Here is a 21673-nt window from a genome sequence, read left to right as displayed (position 1 = left end):
AAGGTGACTAAAGTAGTGGATCCAAAATGTTGAGAATGACTTCATGTCATGGGTCCATAAGCAGTCTGCAAAATTTACATGTTTGAACTTCTGTAACACTTGTATTTTTTTCATATAAATGGAGTTTAGACTGTTGTATTACAAATTGTTTGCTCAATCATAATTCATTAAAACCTCATTTTTGTTTTGGGTCCCCCGGCTATTCAGAACCATTTAACTGGCCAGGAATGGCACATAGCCGGTTAAATGGGACATAACCGACTATCTAGCAATATTCAGCAGGGGGATAGCCGATTATCTATAGTTTGGGATGCCTTTTTAGGCAGATCTTTATTCCCTTCTCTGCTTTTTCTGTTGGGTGAGAAAACATGTATGAAAAGAAGATTCACTCAAAAAGTTTAGAATAAAGAAGACCAGCTTGTGACAGGATCAGGGCTGGAACTATGGTAGGCTGACAAGGGCACTGTCCTGGGTGTTGTCTTTTTCTTAGGGCACACTGATCTGTGGGGAGGAAGGGGAGCTCAGTGCTGTGCTGTTCCTTGCAACAGTGTCATGGGTGCTGCAACAATTGGTTCCGATGCTGGACAGGATTTATGTCTTGCAAAGTGGTGGTGAGGAAACAAACTGTAGAAACAGGACAGCCAAATGCAAGTGAAAACAAGGGGGGGAAGTTAAATGAGAGCAAAATAAGAAAGTAAGGTCCTTTGGGGCAGCAATGTGGAGAGGCAAGGTTGGAGCTCCAGTTGTTTTACCTACCTCAAGCAGGGGGCATGGCAATAAGAAGGAAGTAGTGGAGAGAGGAAAACGAAACAAAATGACTGGAAAGCAGTTTAGTGGATGCAGTGAAAGACCAAGGTCTGAAGCATTGCTGCAAAAGCTAAAGGGAAAAAAGAGACAGACTTCTGAGATGTCATAAGAGCACTCAATTGTTTTGTAGCATACTGTGGACATAGTTCTGATGAACCTGAAGCCTGCTTATAGCTGATAAGAATCACTTGGATACTTTTCCAAGACCAGCTTCTGAGGAACAGGAGGAGGCCAGGCATCTTCCTTACAGAGACAGGAAGCCATTGGCCAATAGGCAATAAATTCCATAAGGAGAGACTTGGGAGGTAGTGTGTAAAGCCATGGAAAAGGTCTTTTGTAAAACTGTGTGGTGGTAGAAGCACATTTGCTGACAAGATGGTATGTGTTAATACATGTGCGAATGTAGATGTTCCCAGAGACATTGTTTGGATAAAGAATGGCCTAAGTTGCAATGTATGCAAGTATTTTATAAAATACATGAGTACACACACATTTACATTGGCCTTGGAGCAGGAGTCAATGTGCACATTGGCATTTGCATGCTATTGGGGCTGGTTTAGAAAAGCACGTAGATACCTCACGTTGCCTTTATAAAACTGCCTTAAAATGAGGACCTTTTTGGAATTCTCACAATGGTGTCTGTTATAAAAGCAGGCTTCTAGAGACAGGGAGAGAGGCAGAGCCCAGTGGAGATGATTTGCTATTGGACTGTCATGGACACAACCTTAACTCATACAGGAGCCAACTGAATACTCTCTAGCCTCTCTGAAGGCCAAAAGTAATCCTCAGAACCATCATGGCCTCCTTCTAGTAGAAATCTCAAAGGATCACATGTATTAAAGATAGTCCGTCCAATATTCAGCGCTATTTAACAAGTCCTGGCCAGTTAAATAGTGCTTAACCGGCTATCTGCGAATATTCAATGGGAGATAGCTGGTTATCTCCTGCCGAATATTTGCTGTCAGCACGTAGCGGATAACCAGCTATATCGTACGATATAGCTGGCTATCCACTAATATTCAGCGCATCACTGGCTAAGTTTGGCAGCCAAATTGGGCTCCTGAAATAGCAGGCCTATGTTTGTCTGGTTTCAACTTAACTGGCCAGTGCTGAATATTGACTTGGCCAGTTAAGTGGAAACTGGCCAAAAATAAACTGGATATTGGTCACCGGAAATGGCTCAGCATTGAATATCTGGGCTCAGCGCCGACTGCGGGAGTCAGCCCAGCTAATTCTTGTGGTCCGAATATTGGTCCCAGGAAGTACTGGAGCTGTCTGATACAGCAGAATGCACTTAGCTGCAGTGGCGTAGCTATGTGGGGCCTGAGGGGGCCTGGGACCCCATAGATTTCCTCCTGGACCCCCTCCCGATGACCCTCTCGACCCCCTCGCGAACCCTCTCCCGCCGATGCCTACCTTCGCTTTTGCTGGCGGGGGACCCCAATCCCAGCCAGCCGACATCCTCTTCGTCCTGCAGTCAAAAAAGTCTTTGTTCTGTTGCATGCTGACGTCCTGCAGGACGAAGAGGATGTTGGCTGGCGGGGATTGGGGTCGCCCGCCAGCAAAACCGAAGGTAGGCGACGGCGGGGGAGGGTTCGCGGTGGGGGGGTCAAGAGGGCGGGAAGTCGTGAAAAGTGGCGGCGGGTCAGCAATGGGGGGGGTCAGCAATTGCGGGGGGGGGGGGTCAGTGGCGCCGGGGGGGGGGGGCCTAAACTGTGCCCCCTCACCTCGGGCTCTGGACCCCCCTCCCACCGAAGTCTGGCTACGCCCCTGTTTAGCTGCTGACTGTTCACCCATACCATGGCATGTTAGATAGACACAGGGCACCAAACCTCACCAAAGAAATTTCTAAAGGCCGAATCCTGCTCTAGGTATTTACACCAGCGGAAGCAGGACATGTGAAAAGTGCTAATATAATCAGCTTTCACTTCACTTTCACCAAATAGGATTTTTATGGTCAAAAGCTACAAAACTGTAAATCTTTCTCCACTTACTAAAGAATCTATCTTTCATGAAATATTTTTCAGCTATTAACATGTAAAATAAAAAAAAGTCTTATGAAATGTACCAGAATACTTCTTTTTCTATACTTTTGAAATAGTATTGTTTTTGTTTCAGCCATCAACAAAGTCAGTTTATAGTAGGAAATACAATACATGATAAGTTCCAAAGCAATCATGTTTTTACCCTACTGGGAGTAAATCAGAATCTAAAGTTGACTTGCTTATAAATATCATGTTTTATAATCATCCATCCAAATTTGCATGTACTCTCTGTCATAAATATGAGGTACTGGTATATTTAGTGGAGGCAAGTTAAAATACTTCTTTTTGATCTTGGTAAGTTGTGAAGAGGAGGTGAGGTATGGGGGGATTGGGTGATGGGGGCAAGCATGGGTAACATTTTTTTCCTCTCTTGATGTGATGGTGAGTTCAGTTACAAGTTGAGGAGGAGGAGGTCCATTTGGCATACAAAACAAAGAATGAATGAAATTTTGTTCATGAATGAAATTTTGGTTTCAAAACAAAAAGGGAAATGCAATTAACCTTTCTTATTGTGTTCTAAATGAAAGTGTGTCCCTACTATAGGATCTAAAGTATGATATAACTATCACTACAGCAGGATTGAAATACATTTGGAAATCCTGAGTATTTTTTTAGAATACATGTTTGAGATATATTACACTTCAAAAAACAAAGTCCACTAAAAGTAAGGGTAAATCTAACCAAAACACACAAATCAGCTCCCAGATCACACTATATCATTTACTTCAAAAACATAAAATTGTAAAGATTTAAGAGGATTATTGTATATTGTTGAGATTCTATGGTGACATTTTCTCCTCACCAATATTACACAGTGTATTGTAATCACAGTTCACTCACTGAAAAACTGAACATGACACTTTTTTTTTCCCAATACCCACTAGCAATATCCTTTATATAACTATACCAGTAACACATCATTCTTTTCCAATTATTTTGCAAATAGAAATGACTTACCAGTCAATATTCAGCCACTGGTGGTTAGCATTTCTTTAAACATTGATCACCATTGGCCAATTTAGATATTCAATGCCAATATCTGGGTGTTAGTTAGGACTGTTTCTTATGTCGTCCAACACACCTAGTTAACTACCTAGGCACCAACATTGAATATTGGTGGTGTCTGGATAACTCCCGGCTCCACCCCTGGACTTCCCAGATGCTAACCGAAAAGTATCACAATGGTCAGAGTGGATATTCAGCTGTACTGTCCAGTTACATATCACTGAATATCTATTCCTGGGCAGGCCAGTTCAATTTGACCAGGCAGGAGCCTCTCATGCTTGGTTAGATCACTTTGATTATGAACCTCTTAGCTTTCAAAGCTTTCAAAACTTTCAAAGTTATGTCCAATAAAAAAGGTATCATTTTATTTTCTTTTCCATGTTTTATTTTGTTTGATTTCTATTGGTAAAGCTTGACTGCAATGACCCTCCAAATGTTATCAAATTGCAGAAAGTATTCCTGGTCTGACACACCATGTTTCATCACAAAAAAAAACTGCTTCAGGGCTGCTGTCTACAATGTTATGCCAAATATAGAAGAGTTTTGTCATGACAAAATGTTTAATATCAATGACTTCAAACAATTTGAGGGTAATTCTATAAGGGGTGCCTACGTTTCATTACAAAATACTAGTGTAAGTGGCAGAGAATGTATCTAAACAGTTATAAATGCTTGTGCATATATGGAAGCCCTCACAGTTAAGCTGTGAGGGTGTTAACATTGGCTGAAGCTAAGGCAGCCAGAACAAGTAAGGGAAGGGGGGGGGGGGGTTGCAGGAGGGAGTAAGTTTAGAAGTAGTTAGTGGTTAGGTTAGCAACAAGAAAGGGAGGAAGGGGATTGGGTAGGAAAACAGGGATAGGATTGGCTGAAAGGAAAAGTGTTAGGATAGGGTAAAGATTTGGAGCTCAGAAGTAGTTTTAGTTAGGTAGGAGAGGGTTAGGGTGTATAGGAGGTAGTTTAAAGAGAATTTTGAGGGAAAAAGTGGCAAAAAACAAAAGAATTTCTTGGTTACCTGAGGTGGGGGAGGCTGGTGCTTTGTAGCTGCGTCGAAGAAAACATCGCGACGGCACTTCCGGTTTCGCGGAGGTGAGGGGGTTGGAAAACGGAGCGCTTTTATTTTATTTTAATGGGTTGGCGGTTTGGTGCCTGAGGGACGGAGAAGTGGGATTTGTGAGGTGGTTGTGACAGGGAGGGGGCGGGTGAGTGAAACGAGGGTTTTTGTGTGCACTTCCGGTTTCGCGGAGGTGGGGGGGGAAGAAATCGGAGGTGAATTGAGATATTATGTGGCGTTTTTGAAGGGTAACGCGGCGGTTTTAATTGCATGTGTGGGGTTGTTGGGAAGGAACAGTGACGGGTGTGTTACGGTGGGGGGTGGGTGAGGACACGTGTGTGAGCGGGGTGTCAGTGGGGAATGGAGATATGAGGGGCTGGATGGTTTGAGGAGGTCAGTGAGGTGTTTTTACAGAATAAGGAAAGTGGGAAATCGGAAGGTGATAGGGGAGAAAGTTTGTGAGAAGAATTTTGGAGGGATTGAAGTATTTTTGGACAGACTTTTGGAAGTTGGTGAAGTTTTAAGGTTGGGTTATCAAAGGGGGTGGCTGAAGGGTGGGTTATCAAGGGGGTTGGGTTTTTTCTTTTGGGTGGAAGGTTGTGGAGATATTAGATTAATTAAAAGCGTGTTTGTTTGGGGAATTGGGCTGGGGGTTTTGGCTGAGTGAACTGGGGTAATTAAAAAAAAAAAAAAAAACTGTGGAGAATGGGGTCCAAAAAGATTGGTAAGGGTGGTGGTAAAGCGAGGGAAAAGAAGAAACATGGTATGGATTTGTCTGAAAGGGTGAGTGTTGGTGAGGACAGGGGGAATGTTGGGAGAGTGGTAGATGGTGAGGAAGACGTGGGTGGTGGACAAAGGGTTGATATGGGATGTCAGGTGGGTTTGAATATGGAACAGGAGAGGGCTTATCGGGTGGAAGGTGATACTTCAATTGGTGACCTGGTTGGTGGTATTCAGATGCAAGATGATGTTCCAGTGCGGAATGCTGATGTGGAGGATCCTTTGGAGGGGCCTTCCTCGAGGAGAGCAATGGGTGAGTTAGAGGGATTGTGTGCTCGAAGGGGTAGAAAGGGGTGGGAGGGAGGAGAAAGGGGTGCGGGTGCTAGAGATGGGAGTAGCAGGTCCAAAAGGGTGAGGGGGAAGTGTTTGAGGAAGAAGTTGAAGAATAAAAAATTTTTACGTAATTTGTGCCATGTAGTTAGGCGGCTGGATAGTGAAAAACGGCAGAGAAGGGGTGGGACTGGAGACCCGATGCAGGTGTGGGAATCTTCAGATTCGTGGGATTCATCAGGGTCTTCTTCATCTTCTTCTGAAGAAGAGGATGGAGGGAATGGTTTACAAGTTTCGGGAGATACTCAGTTGCCTGGTGTGTTGGTGGGTTCTAGGATGGGGCATACGTTATGTAGTATTGCACCTTTAGACTGTTATATAACATTAAAGTGGAGGCAGAGAATTTTAAAGGGCAAATATATAGATTTATTTGCTTTATTGGCGCGGGATAAGGAGGGTAATACAGGAAAGGATGGAGGAAAAGAAGAGGGAAAGAAAAAAAGAGGGAGAGTTCCAAAGACAATTATGAATTGGTTGTTAAGTTTTCATGTATTTGTAAGTGTTCTTGGGGCGCAGAAACCAGCATTGTATCCGGGTTTATTGAGATATGGTGATTTAATATTGAGAGCTTATAAATTGTATGGAGGTTGGGCCTGGGTTAATTATGATGAGCAGTTTAGACGAAGTTTGGCACAGGACAAATCTGAAAATTGGGGTGTGAGAGATGTTGATTTATGGATTGCTAATTTTACACCTGCGGTTAACCCCCCCTTTCGTTCGGGAGCCTCTGCCGGATTTCCTGGGTACGGTAGTGGCTCAGTGGGAAATACCGGGGGAATGGGCATGGTACGAGCAGGGAGTTTTGGAATGGCAGGAGGAGGAAGTGCTGGGACAAGCGGATTGGGGGGAAAAGGGAGCGGTCCAGGTAATGCTTGTTTCCAATTTAATGCAGGACGATGTAATAGGCCGGCCTGTAGATTCCGGCACTGTTGCAGTGTCTGTCAAGGACTCCACCCGGTGTTTAAATGTCCCAGAGGGTTGGGGGGGCGGGGTAGAGCAGGGCAAGGTGGAAATATGGGAGGCCCAGGTTTGGGCTGGCAAGGCTCCTTCTCCTATTAAAACATTGGTTGGATCGGTATCCGTGTGGTGGGGATGCGTATTTGTTGTGGATCGGTTTTTTAGATGGTTTTCCGATCCCATTTGATGGACCGGTGTTGGATCACAAGTGTAAGAATTCAGTATCTGTGATTCAGCATGCGGAAGTGGTTCGGAAGAAGTTGACGAAGGAGTTGAATCTTGGGAGGATAGCGGGGCTGTTTGTTGACCCGCCGATGGAAAATCTAGTGTGTCTTCATTGGGTGTGATACCGAAAAAAGAGCCGGGGACGTACAGGTTGATTCATAATTTGTCATATCCGGAAGGTTTTGGTGTAAATAGTTTTATTGATCCAGAATTGTGTACAGTCCAATATGCCAGTTTGGGTGCCTTTGGCTATGGAAAAAAGTGAGGGCCCAGTTACCAAGTTGGTGTTTTGGGGATAGAATTGGATTCAGTGAGAATGGAATCTCGGCTGCCTAGAGGAAAGATTGTGGCCTTGCGTCAGGAGATTGATAGGGTATACATTAAGAAAAAGTTGAAGTTGAAGGAGATTCAGTCGTTGTTGGGGCATTTTAATTTTGCAACAAGGGTGATTCCTATGGGACGAGTTTTCTCGAGACGTTTGGTTTTGTTAACAGTGGGTTTGAGGAAGGCGCATTTTAGAGTGCGTTTAACACAGGCAGTACGAGCGGATTTGCAAATTCGGAGATAATTTTTGTCAGTATTTAATGGAATTTGTGTGTGGCAAGAGGTATTGGTCTCCAATGTTGATTTGCCAATTATTCACAGATGCGTCGGGGGCAATTGGATTTGGAATTTATTTTGGAGGGGCATGGTGTGCAGAAGAGTGGCCTCAATGATGGAGAGAGATGGGTTTGTGTAAGAATATAGCTTTGTTGGAATTATTTCCAATTTGGGTGGCTTTGTGTTTATGGGAGCGGAGGTTGTGTAACAGGAGGATTGCCTGGTATTCTGACAACATGTCGGTAGTATGGGCAATCAATAAGCAGTATTCACGTTGTCCGCTGTTAGTTGAGCTGTTGAGATTGATTGTTTTAAAATGTTTGCAATTAAATTTATGGCTAACAGCAAGACATGTGTCTGGTGTTGGTAATGAGATTGCTGATGCTTTATCTCGTTTACAGTTACATCGTTTCAGAGCTTTGGCTCCGTCAGCAGATTGGGAGCCTACACGGATGTCAGAAGATTTGTGGCACAATTTGCAGGAGGTTGTGAGGCGCTGTTGATGAGTGCATTGGCTCCAAATACTTGGAAGGCTTATGGAGTTGGATGGAGGAGATTCCTAGCATTCTGGGTAGACAGAGGTTGGGATTTGGTTTTCCCAATCTGTGTAGAGAGGATGGTCCGGCTTATTGCTTTTGCAGTGGATAGTAAATGGTCGTTTGGGATGGTATCTCGGACGATGGCTGCAATAGCATTTGTTTCAAAGTTGTTGGGTTGGGCGGATCCAACTGGGAAATATTTGATCCGGAAGTTATTGTGTGGTTTTTCCTGAGTACACAAGAAATTACGGATAAAGAGGGTGAGGAAGCCGCTATTTTATGCACAAGTTGTGCAGTTGTGCAAAGTTTTAACAAAAGTTTGTTTCTCAAAATATGAAACACTGTTATTTCAGGTGGCTTTTGTGGTAGCCTTTTTTGCAGCTTGCAGGGTTGGGGAGTTGGTAGTTTCCTCAACACGAGCTATGGAAGAGGAGGGTTTGAGAAGAAATGATGTGATTGTTAATAAGGGGGTGTTGCGCATATATTTGCGCAAGTCCAAAACGGACCAAGAGGGAAAAGGCATTTGGATTAGTTTGCGAGCGGCTAAGAGTTTGGAATTTTGTCCAGTGCAATGTACATTAGATTACAATGGTGTAAGGCCGGTGGGTGGAGATGTTTGGTTGGTCCATAGCAATGGTAGGCCTTTAATGAGGTATCAATTTGCAGCAGGATGAAGAAAGGTTTGAGTTATATGGGCTTGGAGCTGAAGGAATATGGGATACACTCATTTCGGATTGGTGCTGCTTCCATTGTAGCCCAGGAAGGGGGTTCGGTGGCCTTAATTCAGCGGGTGGGGAGATGGCGGTTTAATAGGTATAAAGGATATATTCGTGATGAGAAATGAAAATGTTTATGCTAATTTTTCTAGTTTCTTTTGCAGATGTATTGCCTCCGGACATATGTGTATGGATCTGCGGACATTCATATGTCTTTTGGGCACACAAGCATGCTTTGGAATCAAAGTGGGGATCCAACCTGGGATTGGTGGAATTCGGTATTCGAATCCGCTGGTTGGCCATACGTGGAATGACTTGGAAGCAGTTGTTGCCAGCATTACTGCAAGCTCGGCGATTCTCTTCTCCAGTTTTAATTTGTATTCATTTGGGGGGAAATGATTTATGTGTGGTAAAGGGAGTTGAGTTAATTCGTGTAATGAAAGCAGAATTATTGGAGGTGATGAGTTATTTTCCAGAAACATTGATTGTTTGAGGCGCAGGGTGAATTGGGAAGTGTCAAAATTTATGGGGAGAATTGGGGGGTTTGGTGTTAGCACATGACCTGATCTCTTCAGATTGTGCAGGTTTGTATAGGCAGGATGGAGTTCATCTGTCTGTTATTGGAACTGATATCTTTTTGAGTGCACTCCAAGATTTGTTGGAGGAGTGCTTAAAGAAGGATTTGGCTGCAGCTTTGGCTATGGGGGAGCGGTGACAAGATGGAGTCTGTCACCGCTTGTGGCCTGGATGAGGGGTTAAGAGGCACCAGAAGCGGTTAAATGAATATTATGAAATATATGAAATGGAAATGAACTCGCCATGAGTAAGAGGTGGCTTGACGGTACCGTAAGTCACATGGGGGGAGGGGGGTAAGGTGGGAAGAAAGTGAGCCAGTTCGTTACCGAAGGGCTTAACATTATTATTAATCACAATGTGAAGTGGGGAGAAGGTGAGCCAGTTCGTTACCGAAGGGCTTAACATTATTATTAATCACAATGTGAAGTGGGGAGAAAGTGAGCCAGTTCGTTACCGAAGGGCTTAACATTATTAACCGCATTGGGAAGTTAACCTGGTGGAAAGAATGATATGTTACTAAGTTGATGTTAAATAAATGAATTTTATTAATATTTAAAATAAAGCTGCAGCCAAATTTTATTCCAAAAGAAAATGTTGTTTGAGTTATTTAAGTTGTAAGTATGTGTTAAGAGCTGCCTGGGGTGCGAATGTCAATGTTAAGTACTTTATATCCTATGAATGTGTGTCTGTGTGCTGTTTAGGCTCCACCTAAACTCTGCCTCTATGCACACCTACTAACAAAGTATGAGCTGCCATGTGAAAGCTTGTACTTTTACAGTGGTTGGTATTGTATAAGAGGCCACATATGCGTGAAAACGATTAAAATAGCGCTACAGTAGGCACATACGTTCTCCCTTCAACTTAGCCCCAAAGGGGGGAATTCTCTAAATGGTGCCTAAATAACTTGGCGCCAAAAAGCGCATATTGATATCCTATAAACCGTGCCTAAAATTAGGCACGATTTATAGAATAGAGCTTAAGCCCAGGGATCACGCCTGCATTGAGGTGCGGCCATTTACACCAACAAAAATGTTGTGCAAATACCTACACCTACATTTAGACACAGAGATCCGTTACTCTATAATTACATGCGTAACTAAAAGTCATGCCCTGATCTGCCCATGGCCCTTCCATTTCCATGCCCCTTTTCCCGACTTGTACGTACAATTTAGGCATGGATCCCATGTCTAAATTTACATGAGTACATGTTAATTGAATCTAATTAGTGCCAATAACTGCTTGTTAAAAAGTCAATTATTGGCACTAATTAGCTTGTTATTCAATTAAAATGCACATTTAAATTGGACATGTGCCAGCTTGGTTCTTCTATAATAGAAGTGATGTTTAGAAACTATGATTGACATTATTATTATAGTTTTATAAATATGGATAGCCATTCCTGCTAATGAAAGGTATTTTTTTAAATTGGTACACTGTATAGGAGGATCTTGCTAATCCAACTCATCCAGAAGGAATAGCTGCAGAAGAACATGGACTAGAGGCTATGGAAGACACAGTACAGGTAATACCTCAGTGCTAGTGCTAGAGATCTTGGCAGCCATTTTGGATTGGACTGAGATGTGAGATGGGAGAGACTGGGCATTGCTCCCACCCACTAGACACCATAGATCCCCCCAGACCCTACTGCAGGAGGGTTGCTTTGAAGGATTTGTTGAGCCGCTAGGGGTTGGATGTGCTATCGGGGGGAGGCAAGTTGGCATCAGGGTGGGGCTTGTTAGGGAGGGCTGCTGCTGATGGGATTGAGGTCCTTAGCAGATGGAGCAACTCCCACATATATGTTTGTGTGTGGGGGGGGGGGGGGGTGGGGGGATTTATATTTTCCCCCCACATGCAGCTTTCTAAAACTGATGCTCCCTCTGTACTTAGAGGGACTTAAACATGCATTCCTACACATATACTACAAGAGGCTCTATGTTTGTCATAGTCTCTTGTAACATAGTCTGGGAATTCTCCATGTCCTGACTTAGACATGTGAATTCCCCTGTCCACTTTCTGTCTAAAATCTGTCTCTATGTTTGTACTGTTATTTTAATATTTTTACTGCAGTAATTGTTTGTTGCCTATGTCTGGGTTATACTTGCTGTACAGTGCCTTGGGTGCATTTTCTTTTCCAAAATGACAGTTAGGGGGTCTTTTACAAAGCCGAGGTAGTGTTTTTAGCTTGTGGTAGAAATCAGCTGGTGGTAAATGCCAAGACGCCCATAGGAATATAATAGGCATCTCGACGTTTACCACCAGCTGATTTCTACTGCTAGCTAAACACGCTACTGCGGCTTAGTACAAGACCCCCTAAATAAATCCTAATAAATAAATGATACATAAATAAAATGCTAACGTCTATTTTATAGAACTGCCCCTCCCTTTCTCTTTAGCTTTTTAAAATGTCATTGTTTATATACCTCTGACAGTCACTCTCGACTAGTGATGGTTAAGCATTATGAAGGTAACAAAAAAAACTAAAGGAAACTCATTCAATAAATGTCAAACAACTCAATTCACAAAACAGAGTGAGGAGCACCCTCTGTGTAGTCAAATACCATAAAGGAATGGTGGGGGAAAAGACCTCAGATGAAAAGGGAACTAAAAATTGAACTAAGCTTATGTAGCAGTCTAAAGGTTGAACTCCACATGTATGGCCGTCTAAAGCAGTAAGATCCTGGTCCCAACGGGGACCTGTTTCACCATCTGGCTTCCTCAGGGGACTGAATACGGTGAGGCCTTGTTTGATGTAATACAGCCTGTTCAACTGCTCAGCTGTGGTGGCAATTCATCTTGACCAAGATGAATCCGTTTTGATTGGGTTGCATAAATGTCACTGTACAATTTTTGATAGATTGTTTTGCACTATTAAGGATTTTTTTTCACAAAAAATAGACTATTTGTGGTGTTGGGGTTTTTTATGACCGATGATAGACGTTGTGAACTGTGGCTTGGATGCTGTGATGTTATTTTATTTGGCATCTGTAAGGATACCACAGTCATCTGAGGTCTTTTCCTCCACCATTCCTTTATGGTGTTTGACTACACAGAGGGTGCTCCTCACTCTATTTTGCGAATTAAGTTGTAAGCATTATGAAGGCAATTCTGTAAGGAACCACCTGGTTTTAGGCAGCAGGAACATATGCAAAAGACAGTGTTCCTTTTATACGATACCAACTAGTGTCAAAGTACATGACATGCTTTGATGGTGCATACTTTGCCAGGGGGCATGCGCTTGGGTAGAGTTTGGGCAGAGCATGAAAATACACATGTAAATTATGGCATTCTGTAGTACATGTGTGTTCTGGGCAGCCTATGTGTCTGTGTAAAATAATAGCACAAATGTTGCAGAACTAGTGCCTAGACTGTGCGCTGTTCAGCTTGGAAAAGAGATGGCTGAGAGGGGATATGATTGAGGACTGTAAAATCCTGAGTAGTGTAGAACGGGTAGAAATGAATCGATTTTCCACTTTCAAAAATGTACAAAGACACTCAATAAAATTACATGGAAAAACTTTTAAAAGAAATAGGAGGAAATATTTTCGCACTCAAAGAAAAGTTAAGCTCTGGAACTCACTTCCGGAGAATGTGGTAACAGCGGTTAGCATATCTGGGTTTAAAAAAGAGTTTGGACAATTTCCTGGAGGAATAGTCCATAGTATGTTATTGATATAGACATGGGAAAAGCCACTGCTTGCCCCGGGATTGGTAGCATGGAATATTGCTACTAATTGGGTTTCTGCTGGGTACTTGTGACCTGGATTGGCCACTGTTGGAAGCAGGATACTGGGCTAGATTGACCATTGGTCTGACCAAGTATGGCTGTTCTTATGTTCTTATATCTGCATAGGAGCAGGTGTAAATGTCAGCACATAAAGTACACACATGATAGCAACTCCAGTCATGCTCTGCCCAAATGCCTTTGCCGAGGACACCTACTTGCACCGTGTGTATTTTTAGGTGTGACCTTATTCTCTGGATTCTATGTATGGTACCTAGTGTTCTATGCTGAAATTCAAGTGTATTCTATAGCAATGCATGTAACTTAATTGGCTTAAAAAGCTAATCAGCATTGATAACAGCATTTAGCAAGCAATAATGACCACTAATTTGCAATAATTAGAATTTACGTGCACAACTCGCTAAGAGAATATGGCCCAGCATGCGTAAAACCACGTGCAGGGATTTATGCCACATTTATTTTGGTGTAAATGGAGGTGCATAGTTATAGGGGCTGGGATATCAACTATGTACTGCGCATAGGTGGAAATGTGTGACACATGGATTTTTTAGGTGCCATATATAGAATCTGGCCCTATATGTGCATAAACCAATGTTTTACTGGCAAAAAAAGATTTATAAAATTACCTCTTATTTGAGTGATTTTCAGCCATCTTCATGACAAAATCTTCAGGTGTGTCTTCTCCGCAAGCTTTTCCCCAAGTTTCAAAGATAAAGTACACATGTACCTGTGCAACTGCTTTATGTGCCAGTAGCTTTATCTGGAAAATAAGGAATGTGGACTTAAAAATAGATGGGTCAATATTCATCCTTTGTCAGTCAGAATTAACGTGATGGAGAGAAGCAGTGTCACAATCAAGGTTCTTTTTTTACATTTAAAAGTCCTTTATTTAAAATAGTGCTGATCATTGCTCTTATACGGGACGAGACACTGGCCATGTTTCGGCAACTCTTGCCTGCATCAGGAGTCCAAATCAATCTGTGGCATCTATATAAGTATCTAATGATCTGAGTACTATGAGAAGCTCATATAAAAAGCTGCTAGAAGATCAAAAGGAAAAAGCGTTGCAACATGTGGTGATGCAAAGCACAATCGTTGGTGAAACGACTTACATAATTTAAAGCACGCATGGATTTTAACAAATGTAAATAGCAGCATTTACTCATGTAACTAACCAAGGTTTATAAACAGCTGTCAAAAACATTAATTGTTTGTTGTCTATGTCTGGGTTATACTTGCTGTATAGTACCTTGGGTGCATTTTCTTTTAAAAAAAAACAGTTTTCGACAGCTGCTACTTAGGTATGTAGATCCACAACATTTCACAGCTTCCAAGAGATTTATTATGGGCAAGATTTGGCAGGCCAGAAAAGTGTGTGTATATTTCTGATTTTGCATTTATAGTATAATATTCACACTTAAAAAAAACACAACTAGACACTGGCATTCATATCTGCATCAAGACAACCAAAAGGGACAGCTAAGTTTCCGTTTGGACTTGGAGTTTGCATGAGTGATTGAGTGGTGTTTAAACACATCTCAAATATTGATAGTACAATTAGGTAGGAAATAGGACACAAAGGCCAGGACATGCACAGTAAAGGCTGACCAAATTTCGGTTTCAGTTTCAGTTATGGCGCCGAAACTGGCCCCAAATCCTTTTTGTGCCTGGTTTCAGTTTCAGCCATAAGATCATTTAAATTTTCAGCTATGTTTTCAGTTTTGGCCGAAAATGGCCATGTGTTTTCGGTCTATCTTATAATCCCTGGTGGTCTAGGGTTGTAGTTGTTTGCCAACTCTATTAGAAGCACGATCATGCCTTCCTGTAGTTTTTTTTATAAATGTCTTTTTTAAGAACACTCCTTTTCAATGCCATCTGGTACATTTACCACTGGATGGTGTTTTTCTTGCAGATTAAACAAAAAGACTCCTGAGGTAGGCCTTTGGTCTAAACACAGTGCTGTGTCGAGTCTCCTATCATTAAATATTTTTTCATTGAGAACTTGCAGTCTATTTCATTTGTCCCTGGAGTGCCTGGCCTATTTCCCACTGTTCCTTTTCTCCTTGTACGCTTTGTGGGATTTCAGCACTCCTCCACCCTGGTGGATTTTCTCTTTTTCATGGACTAATGTTGCCATTAGCGTGCGGTCATTAAAAAACAATTAGCCCATTTTCTAGGTGGTAAGGGCTCACATGCTAATGTAACTGCACTAAGGTACCCTTTTACTAAAGTCTTGCCGTTCAGAAAACCGGATCTACCATTGGCCCCACACAGCCTCTGGCAGTAGTTCCGCCTTGAGCAGGCACCATTTCCAGCACAACAAAAAAATATTTTTGTAATTTTTACCGCTACGCTAACCCAGTAGTAATCGCTGCCTGGTTACCGTTGGGTTACCACGAGAGCCCTTGCCGCCACCTCAATGGGTAGCAGTAAGTACTCTCTGCTGCATGGCCATGCGGGAAGCATTTGTTTTAGGGGTTTTTTTTAACCTGCTGTGGTAAAAAGGGCCCTGGCGTGTGGGAAAATGGCCCCTGCCGCTACAGCGGGACCCTTTTTTACTGCAGCTTGGTAAAAGTACCCCTAACTGATTAGAGCAGGAATACCCACTCTCTGCCCCCAGACATGCCCCCTCAAAAAAATTTAAAAAATATTTTTTAATGTATGCACATTTGGAACTTACTGCAGTACACCTGAGCACGTTCTGCATTACACCATTTTAAGGTGTGTTAGACACGCATTAGCACCTAATGCAGCTTAGTGAAAGGGACCCTAGCGATTCTCCTGTGGTAAATGAGAGGTAGCCCATAGGAACTGAATGGGCTTCCTCTCATTTGCTGTGCGGGAATTCCTAGCGCAGCTTTGTAAAAGAAGCCCTAAGTGATTTCCTTAACTCTGCTCTCTTTCTCTTAACATATTTGATTACGTTTGTGAAAATACGACACAAGAGAATTAAAAAAGAACTCACTAACGTTTCTCCAACTTGTTTTGTTTCTTTCAGCATGGAAATTAGTCGGTCTCTGCAGAAGACTGAAATCATTGCAGGGAAGCCATTCAAACCAGAGACAAAATGTGTTCAGTGCTATCACCTTTCACTTGCCTTTTAAGCCTACCATACAATAATCTATTATAGATCTAACAATACTGTATATGTATTCATGTCAGACCTATTGTATGTACAGCTTATACTGCGTCCTGTGTTTTACCACCAACTCTCAGTGGCTGTAGCAGCTCTCCCTTCATGGCTCTGCTGTTCACCACTCATTCCCTTCCCTTTGTGATGGCTTCATTCCCCTCTCATGGCTCTGTCACTTTCACTTGTCTAGTTGTCCTGTCTGTTCTGTTCGTGGATGATTTATTCAGCTCCTAGTTGGAATAACTGACTAATGGCTCAGGTCTATCCATGTCAGCACTTTGAATCCTTAGTTGGAAATGATTTCTTTTTTAATGACACAAAATAAAAATGGGTTTGAGCTAACCATTTGTCTTGTTGTGTATCATTTTATATTGCGTTAATTGATTTTGTTGTCAGCATTATTAGCAAAAGCTGGAAGAACTACACATGAAAGTAAATATACTTTATTTCTTGTTTTCAGCCAAATTAATATAAATGCATTATAGGATTAATCTAGACTTGTCAGTGGGAAAGGTCAGCCACTCTTGGCTGGAATCCTACCTTATGCTTCTCATTCACAGTAGAGCTTTGGAGTTGGGAAGCTACTTAAATAGCAACAACTATGATCCAGGGAAACGGTATCCAATCTGGGTATTTTCTGGTGCATTCCTACTTGTGGATCATGATCTGTTGATCATGAGTTAAGAAAGATCTTTCAGTGTCATAATGGCTTGATTCATCTTCCCTCAGAATGTTGAAATATTTACAACCAAAGTTGTTTATCTTGTCAGATGACTAGAAATATGCATATCCTCTGTTTGAGAAAGGTTGCCAGAAGGCTACATGTGTCTTATAAAAGTCAAATAACACTCTTTTATTAGGGTCTTAGACAAGCCAATCCTCTCCAGTGTGTAATACACTGTTAGGCTTATTATAATATGCATGAGGCTTATTATCTATTTCAGACATGCAAAATTACTCTGTTGACATCTATCTGAAGTAGGGTGAAGGAAGAATGCTGATGGCATGATATCTGTGCAAACTAACAGAAAAATATATATCATACCTTTGATGTTGCAACCAGCAAAGCTGCCACTATATCCGACTTGGTGGCATTCATTGGCTGCTGTTTTAAATAAACAAAATGGCTTGGAAGTGAGGGAAGAGCTGATGCATGTCTTTCAGAGAATCAGAAATCTAAAGAGTACAAACCCCCCCACCCCCGCAGCTGTCCACAAATGGCTTTTAATGAATTTGTTTAGGTTTATATTTATTAGTGTTTGATATACCACTTAGTTTGGCACAGAGCGGTGTACAATCAATAAAATATAAGAATATGAAAGAAAGAATGCCATCCAATGAAATTATTCCACATACACATTTCATACAACATCTAAGCAATTAAGGGGCCCTTTTACTAAGCCGCGTAAGCGTCAACACGTGCCCAACGTGTGCCAAAATGGAGTTACTGCAGGGCTACCACGTGGCTCTTACGGTAATTTCATTTTTGGTGTGTGTCCAATACGTACGTCAGAAAAATAATTTTTATTTTCAGATGTGCATATTGGACGCACCCCATGGCGCTTGATGTGCATAGGTCATTACAGCTCGGTTACCGCTTGAGTCTTTACCGCTAGGTCAATGGCTGGCGGTAAGGTCTCAGACCCAAAATGGACATTTAGCCATTTTGATTTTGCCGCATGTCCATTTTTGGCAAAAATTTAAAAAAGCCTTTTTTACAGGCATGAGAAAATGGATCGGCGTGTGCCCAAAGCCCGTGCCTACATTACCGCAAGCCATTTTTTAGCACACCTTAGTAAAAGGGAAATGGAAATGGGACTTGATATACTGTTTTTCTGAGGTTTTTGCAACTACATTCAAAGTGGCTTACATATATTCAGGTACTTATTTTGTATCAGGGGCAATGGAGGGTTAAGTGACTTACCCAGAGTCATAAGGAGCTGCAGTAGGAATTGAACTCAGTTCTCTACGATCAAGGTCCACTGCACTAACCACAAGGCTACTCCTCTGCTCCTAAGGCCCCCCTAAGAGAGAGCAACCAAATTGATAAATGGGATGGAACTCCTCCCATATGAGCAAAGGCTATAGAGGTTAGGGCTCTTCAGTTTGAAAAGAAATGGCTGAGGTGGGATATGATTGAGGTCTATAAAATACACTAGGTAAAAGTGAATCGATTTTTTACTCTTAAAAAGTACAAACACCAGGGGACACTCAATGAAATTACATGGAAATACTTATAAAACAGAGGAAATATTTTTAGTTAAGCTCTGGACCTCGCTGCGGAGGATATGGTAACAGCGGTTAGTATATCTGGGTTTAAAACAGGTTTGGACAAGTTCCTGGAGGAAAAGTCCATATTCTGTTATTGAGATGGATATGGGGGAAGCCACTGCTTGCCCCAGGATTGGTAGCATGGAATGTTGCTACTAATTGGGTTTCTGCCAGGCATTTGTAACCTGGATTGGCCACTGTTGGAAGCAGGATACTGGGCTAGATGGACCATTGGTCTGACCCAGTATGGCTATTCTTATGTTCTTAGCATGAGATGGCTTCACACAGCAGCAGGAGGTGATGTCTGATTCAAAGCTTCTTCTACTGTTGGTCAGTAGGGTGCATATTAAGGAATCAGATAATATTTAGGCTAATTACATAACCCACTCAGCACCAGTATTTGTATTTTTTTTGTGCCGGGGCATGTTTGAGGGCGGAGAGTAAGTGTGTGCTAATCAGCGCAGCTAAATTGCTACATGCTAACTGATTAGCGCATTCTTAGTGTATGATTTCTTTCCACCTACTAAATAGGAGTCGCTAATGGAAATTAGTACCTGGCCATTAATGGGACAAATGGAAATGTGACCATTTTACAGCCACACTAAAAGTGGCCTCAGTGAGTAGGAAGTGCATGGCCCCTTTTACTGCAGCTTAATAAAAAGGTCCTATAATTTGTTCTAAATGTGTAAGATACATAAAGAAGTGGAACACTATCAGGCTTATTTTCGAAAGAGAAGGGCGCCCATCTTTCGACACAAATCGGGAGATGGATGTCCTTCTCTCAGGGTCACCAAAATCGGCATAATCAAAAGCCGATTTTGAGTGTCCCCAATTGCTTCCTGTCGCGGGGTCGACCAAAGTTCCCGGGGGCGTGTTGGAGGCGTAGCGAAGGTGGGAATGGGGTGTGCCTAACAGATGGGCGTCCTCAAGCAATAATGGAAAAAAGAAGGGCGTCCCTGATGAACACTTGGCTCACTTTACTTGGTCTCTTTTTTTATGACCAAGCCACAAAAAGTTGCCCTAGATGACCACCAGAGGGAATTGGGGATGACCTCCCCTGTCCACCTCCCACCCTGAAGAAAACAACTTTAAAAACTTTTTTTTAGAGTATGGGTAAAGGATGTTCTTTACTATGCCTCTGTCCCTGCAACAGATGTCCATGTTTTTGTGAGAAGGACATCCATGCCATGCCTCTGACATCCCCTTTGTTTATGTGGATTTTGGATCACCAGTAGCAGTAGTGGAATTTGAACCAGCCACCTTGGGATTGCAAGAGCAGTGCTCTAACCACTAGGCCACTGCACCACTCCTCCCCTTTGTGCCCTTGAAATTTGGCCGTCTCTGTGAGGGGGGCAGTATGCAGGTCCCTGGGGGGGGAGGAGGTATGTGTATGTCAGCGGAGGCATAACGAAGGCATGGACGTCCTTCTTTCAAACATTTTGGACATCCTCAACTGCCCCCCCCCCCACAGGGATGCCAAGTTTCAAGAGAGTAGAGAGGAGTGGCCTAGTGGCTAGAGTACTGGTCTTGTAATCCAGAGGTGGCTGGTTCAAATCCCACTGCTGCTACTTGTGATCCAAAATCCACATAAATAAAGGGGGTGTTGGAGGCATAGCAAAAGCATGGACATCCAGAAACATCCACATTTTGAACAGACGGAGGCATAGGAAAGGATGTTCTCAACTGCTGTCACAGGGACGGAGGCATAGAAAAGGATGTCCTCAACCGCAGGGGTGGAGGCATAGCAAAGGACATCCTTCAGCCATACTCTTAAAAAAAAAAAAGACATTCCTAACGAGCACTTGGACATTTTCACCTGGACTTGTGCTTTTCTATGGTAATAGACGGCTATTATACACGCAGCTTGTCTGCATGTATGAAGCCGTCTTTAGCATTCACAGAGCAGCCACACATAACGCTTGGCTGCTGGCTCCTCCCACAACCAAATGGCTTGGATTTTGTTGTTTCTGAAATGGGCGTCCTCACTTTCTATTATCGCTGAAAATCAGAAATGACCAAGTCCTGGGGATGACAATCTCTAAGGTCGACCTAAATTTGCTGATTTGGGTGCTCCTCCACGTTTTTAGTGTGAAGGTGAAGTCAATGTTATGTACCATATCATGCAAAGGACTCTGTGAGTCTAGTCAACAGCTAAATATAAGAACAGCTGTGTAAAATGAAAGGAGTCCTGAAGGAAGAAAATAAAAGTATTAAAAACACATATAAAGATGGATTAAGTACAAATTCGCTACAGAAACTGAATGAGTAAAAAATGGCTAAAAAATGTAAAAGAAGGAACTTAGGGCCCTGTTAACTAAGGCGTGTTAGCATTTTTAACGTGCCTACAATTAGCGCATGCGCTAACTGTGTAGGCGCCTAAAGGGATATTATAGGCATGTACATGGTTAATGCACATTAAAAATGTTAACACGCCTATAACGCGGCTTACTAAACAGGGTCCTCACTGTGATAAGTAGTATGCCCAGCTCCAATGCAGCCAAAAACTTTGCACATGCACGTGACCTCATTAAAAAGAAAAAAAATGCACCAAAAGAAAAGCTACGAGAATGGTATGGAATTTGCGTTACAAGATGTACGAGGAGAGACTTGCTGACCTGAACATGTATACCCTGGAGGAAAGGAGAAACAGGGGTGATATGATACAGACATTCAAATATTTGAAAGGTATTAATCCGCAAACGAACCTTTTCCGGAGATACGAAGGCGGTAGAACGAGAGGACATGAAATGAGATTGAAGGGGGGCAGACTCAAGAAAAATGTCAGGAAGTATTTTTTCACGGAGAGAGTGGTGGATGCTTGGAATGTCCTCCCGCGTGAGGTTGTGGAGATGAAAACGGTAACGGAATTCAAACATGCGTGGGATAAACATAAAGG

At 42.5% G+C, this 21673-nt stretch overlaps 1 protein-coding gene across 2 annotated transcripts in view; it reads left to right on the top strand.

Annotated features, from left to right (window-relative positions):
* Positions 1–16848, top strand: part of SNCG (synuclein gamma) — a 65049-nt gene extending 48201 nt beyond the window's left edge. For both annotated transcript variants that reach the window (XM_030203352.1, XM_030203353.1), the window contains exons 4-5: positions 11073–11153; positions 16372–16848. In XM_030203352.1, coding sequence (XP_030059212.1) covers positions 11073–11153; positions 16372–16383 — 93 coding nt within the window. In that variant the 3' untranslated portion in view covers positions 16384–16848. The remainder of the gene's footprint in view (positions 1–11072; positions 11154–16371) is intronic.
* Positions 16849–21673: the final 4825 nt, after the last annotated feature.

Source organism: Microcaecilia unicolor, chromosome 5 (assembly GCF_901765095.1).
Source record: "Microcaecilia unicolor chromosome 5, aMicUni1.1, whole genome shotgun sequence".
Classification (NCBI taxonomy): domain Eukaryota; kingdom Metazoa; phylum Chordata; class Amphibia; order Gymnophiona; family Siphonopidae; genus Microcaecilia; species Microcaecilia unicolor.
The sequence above is the reverse complement of the archived record's forward strand: the minus strand, read 5'-3'. Positions and strand labels throughout refer to the sequence as shown.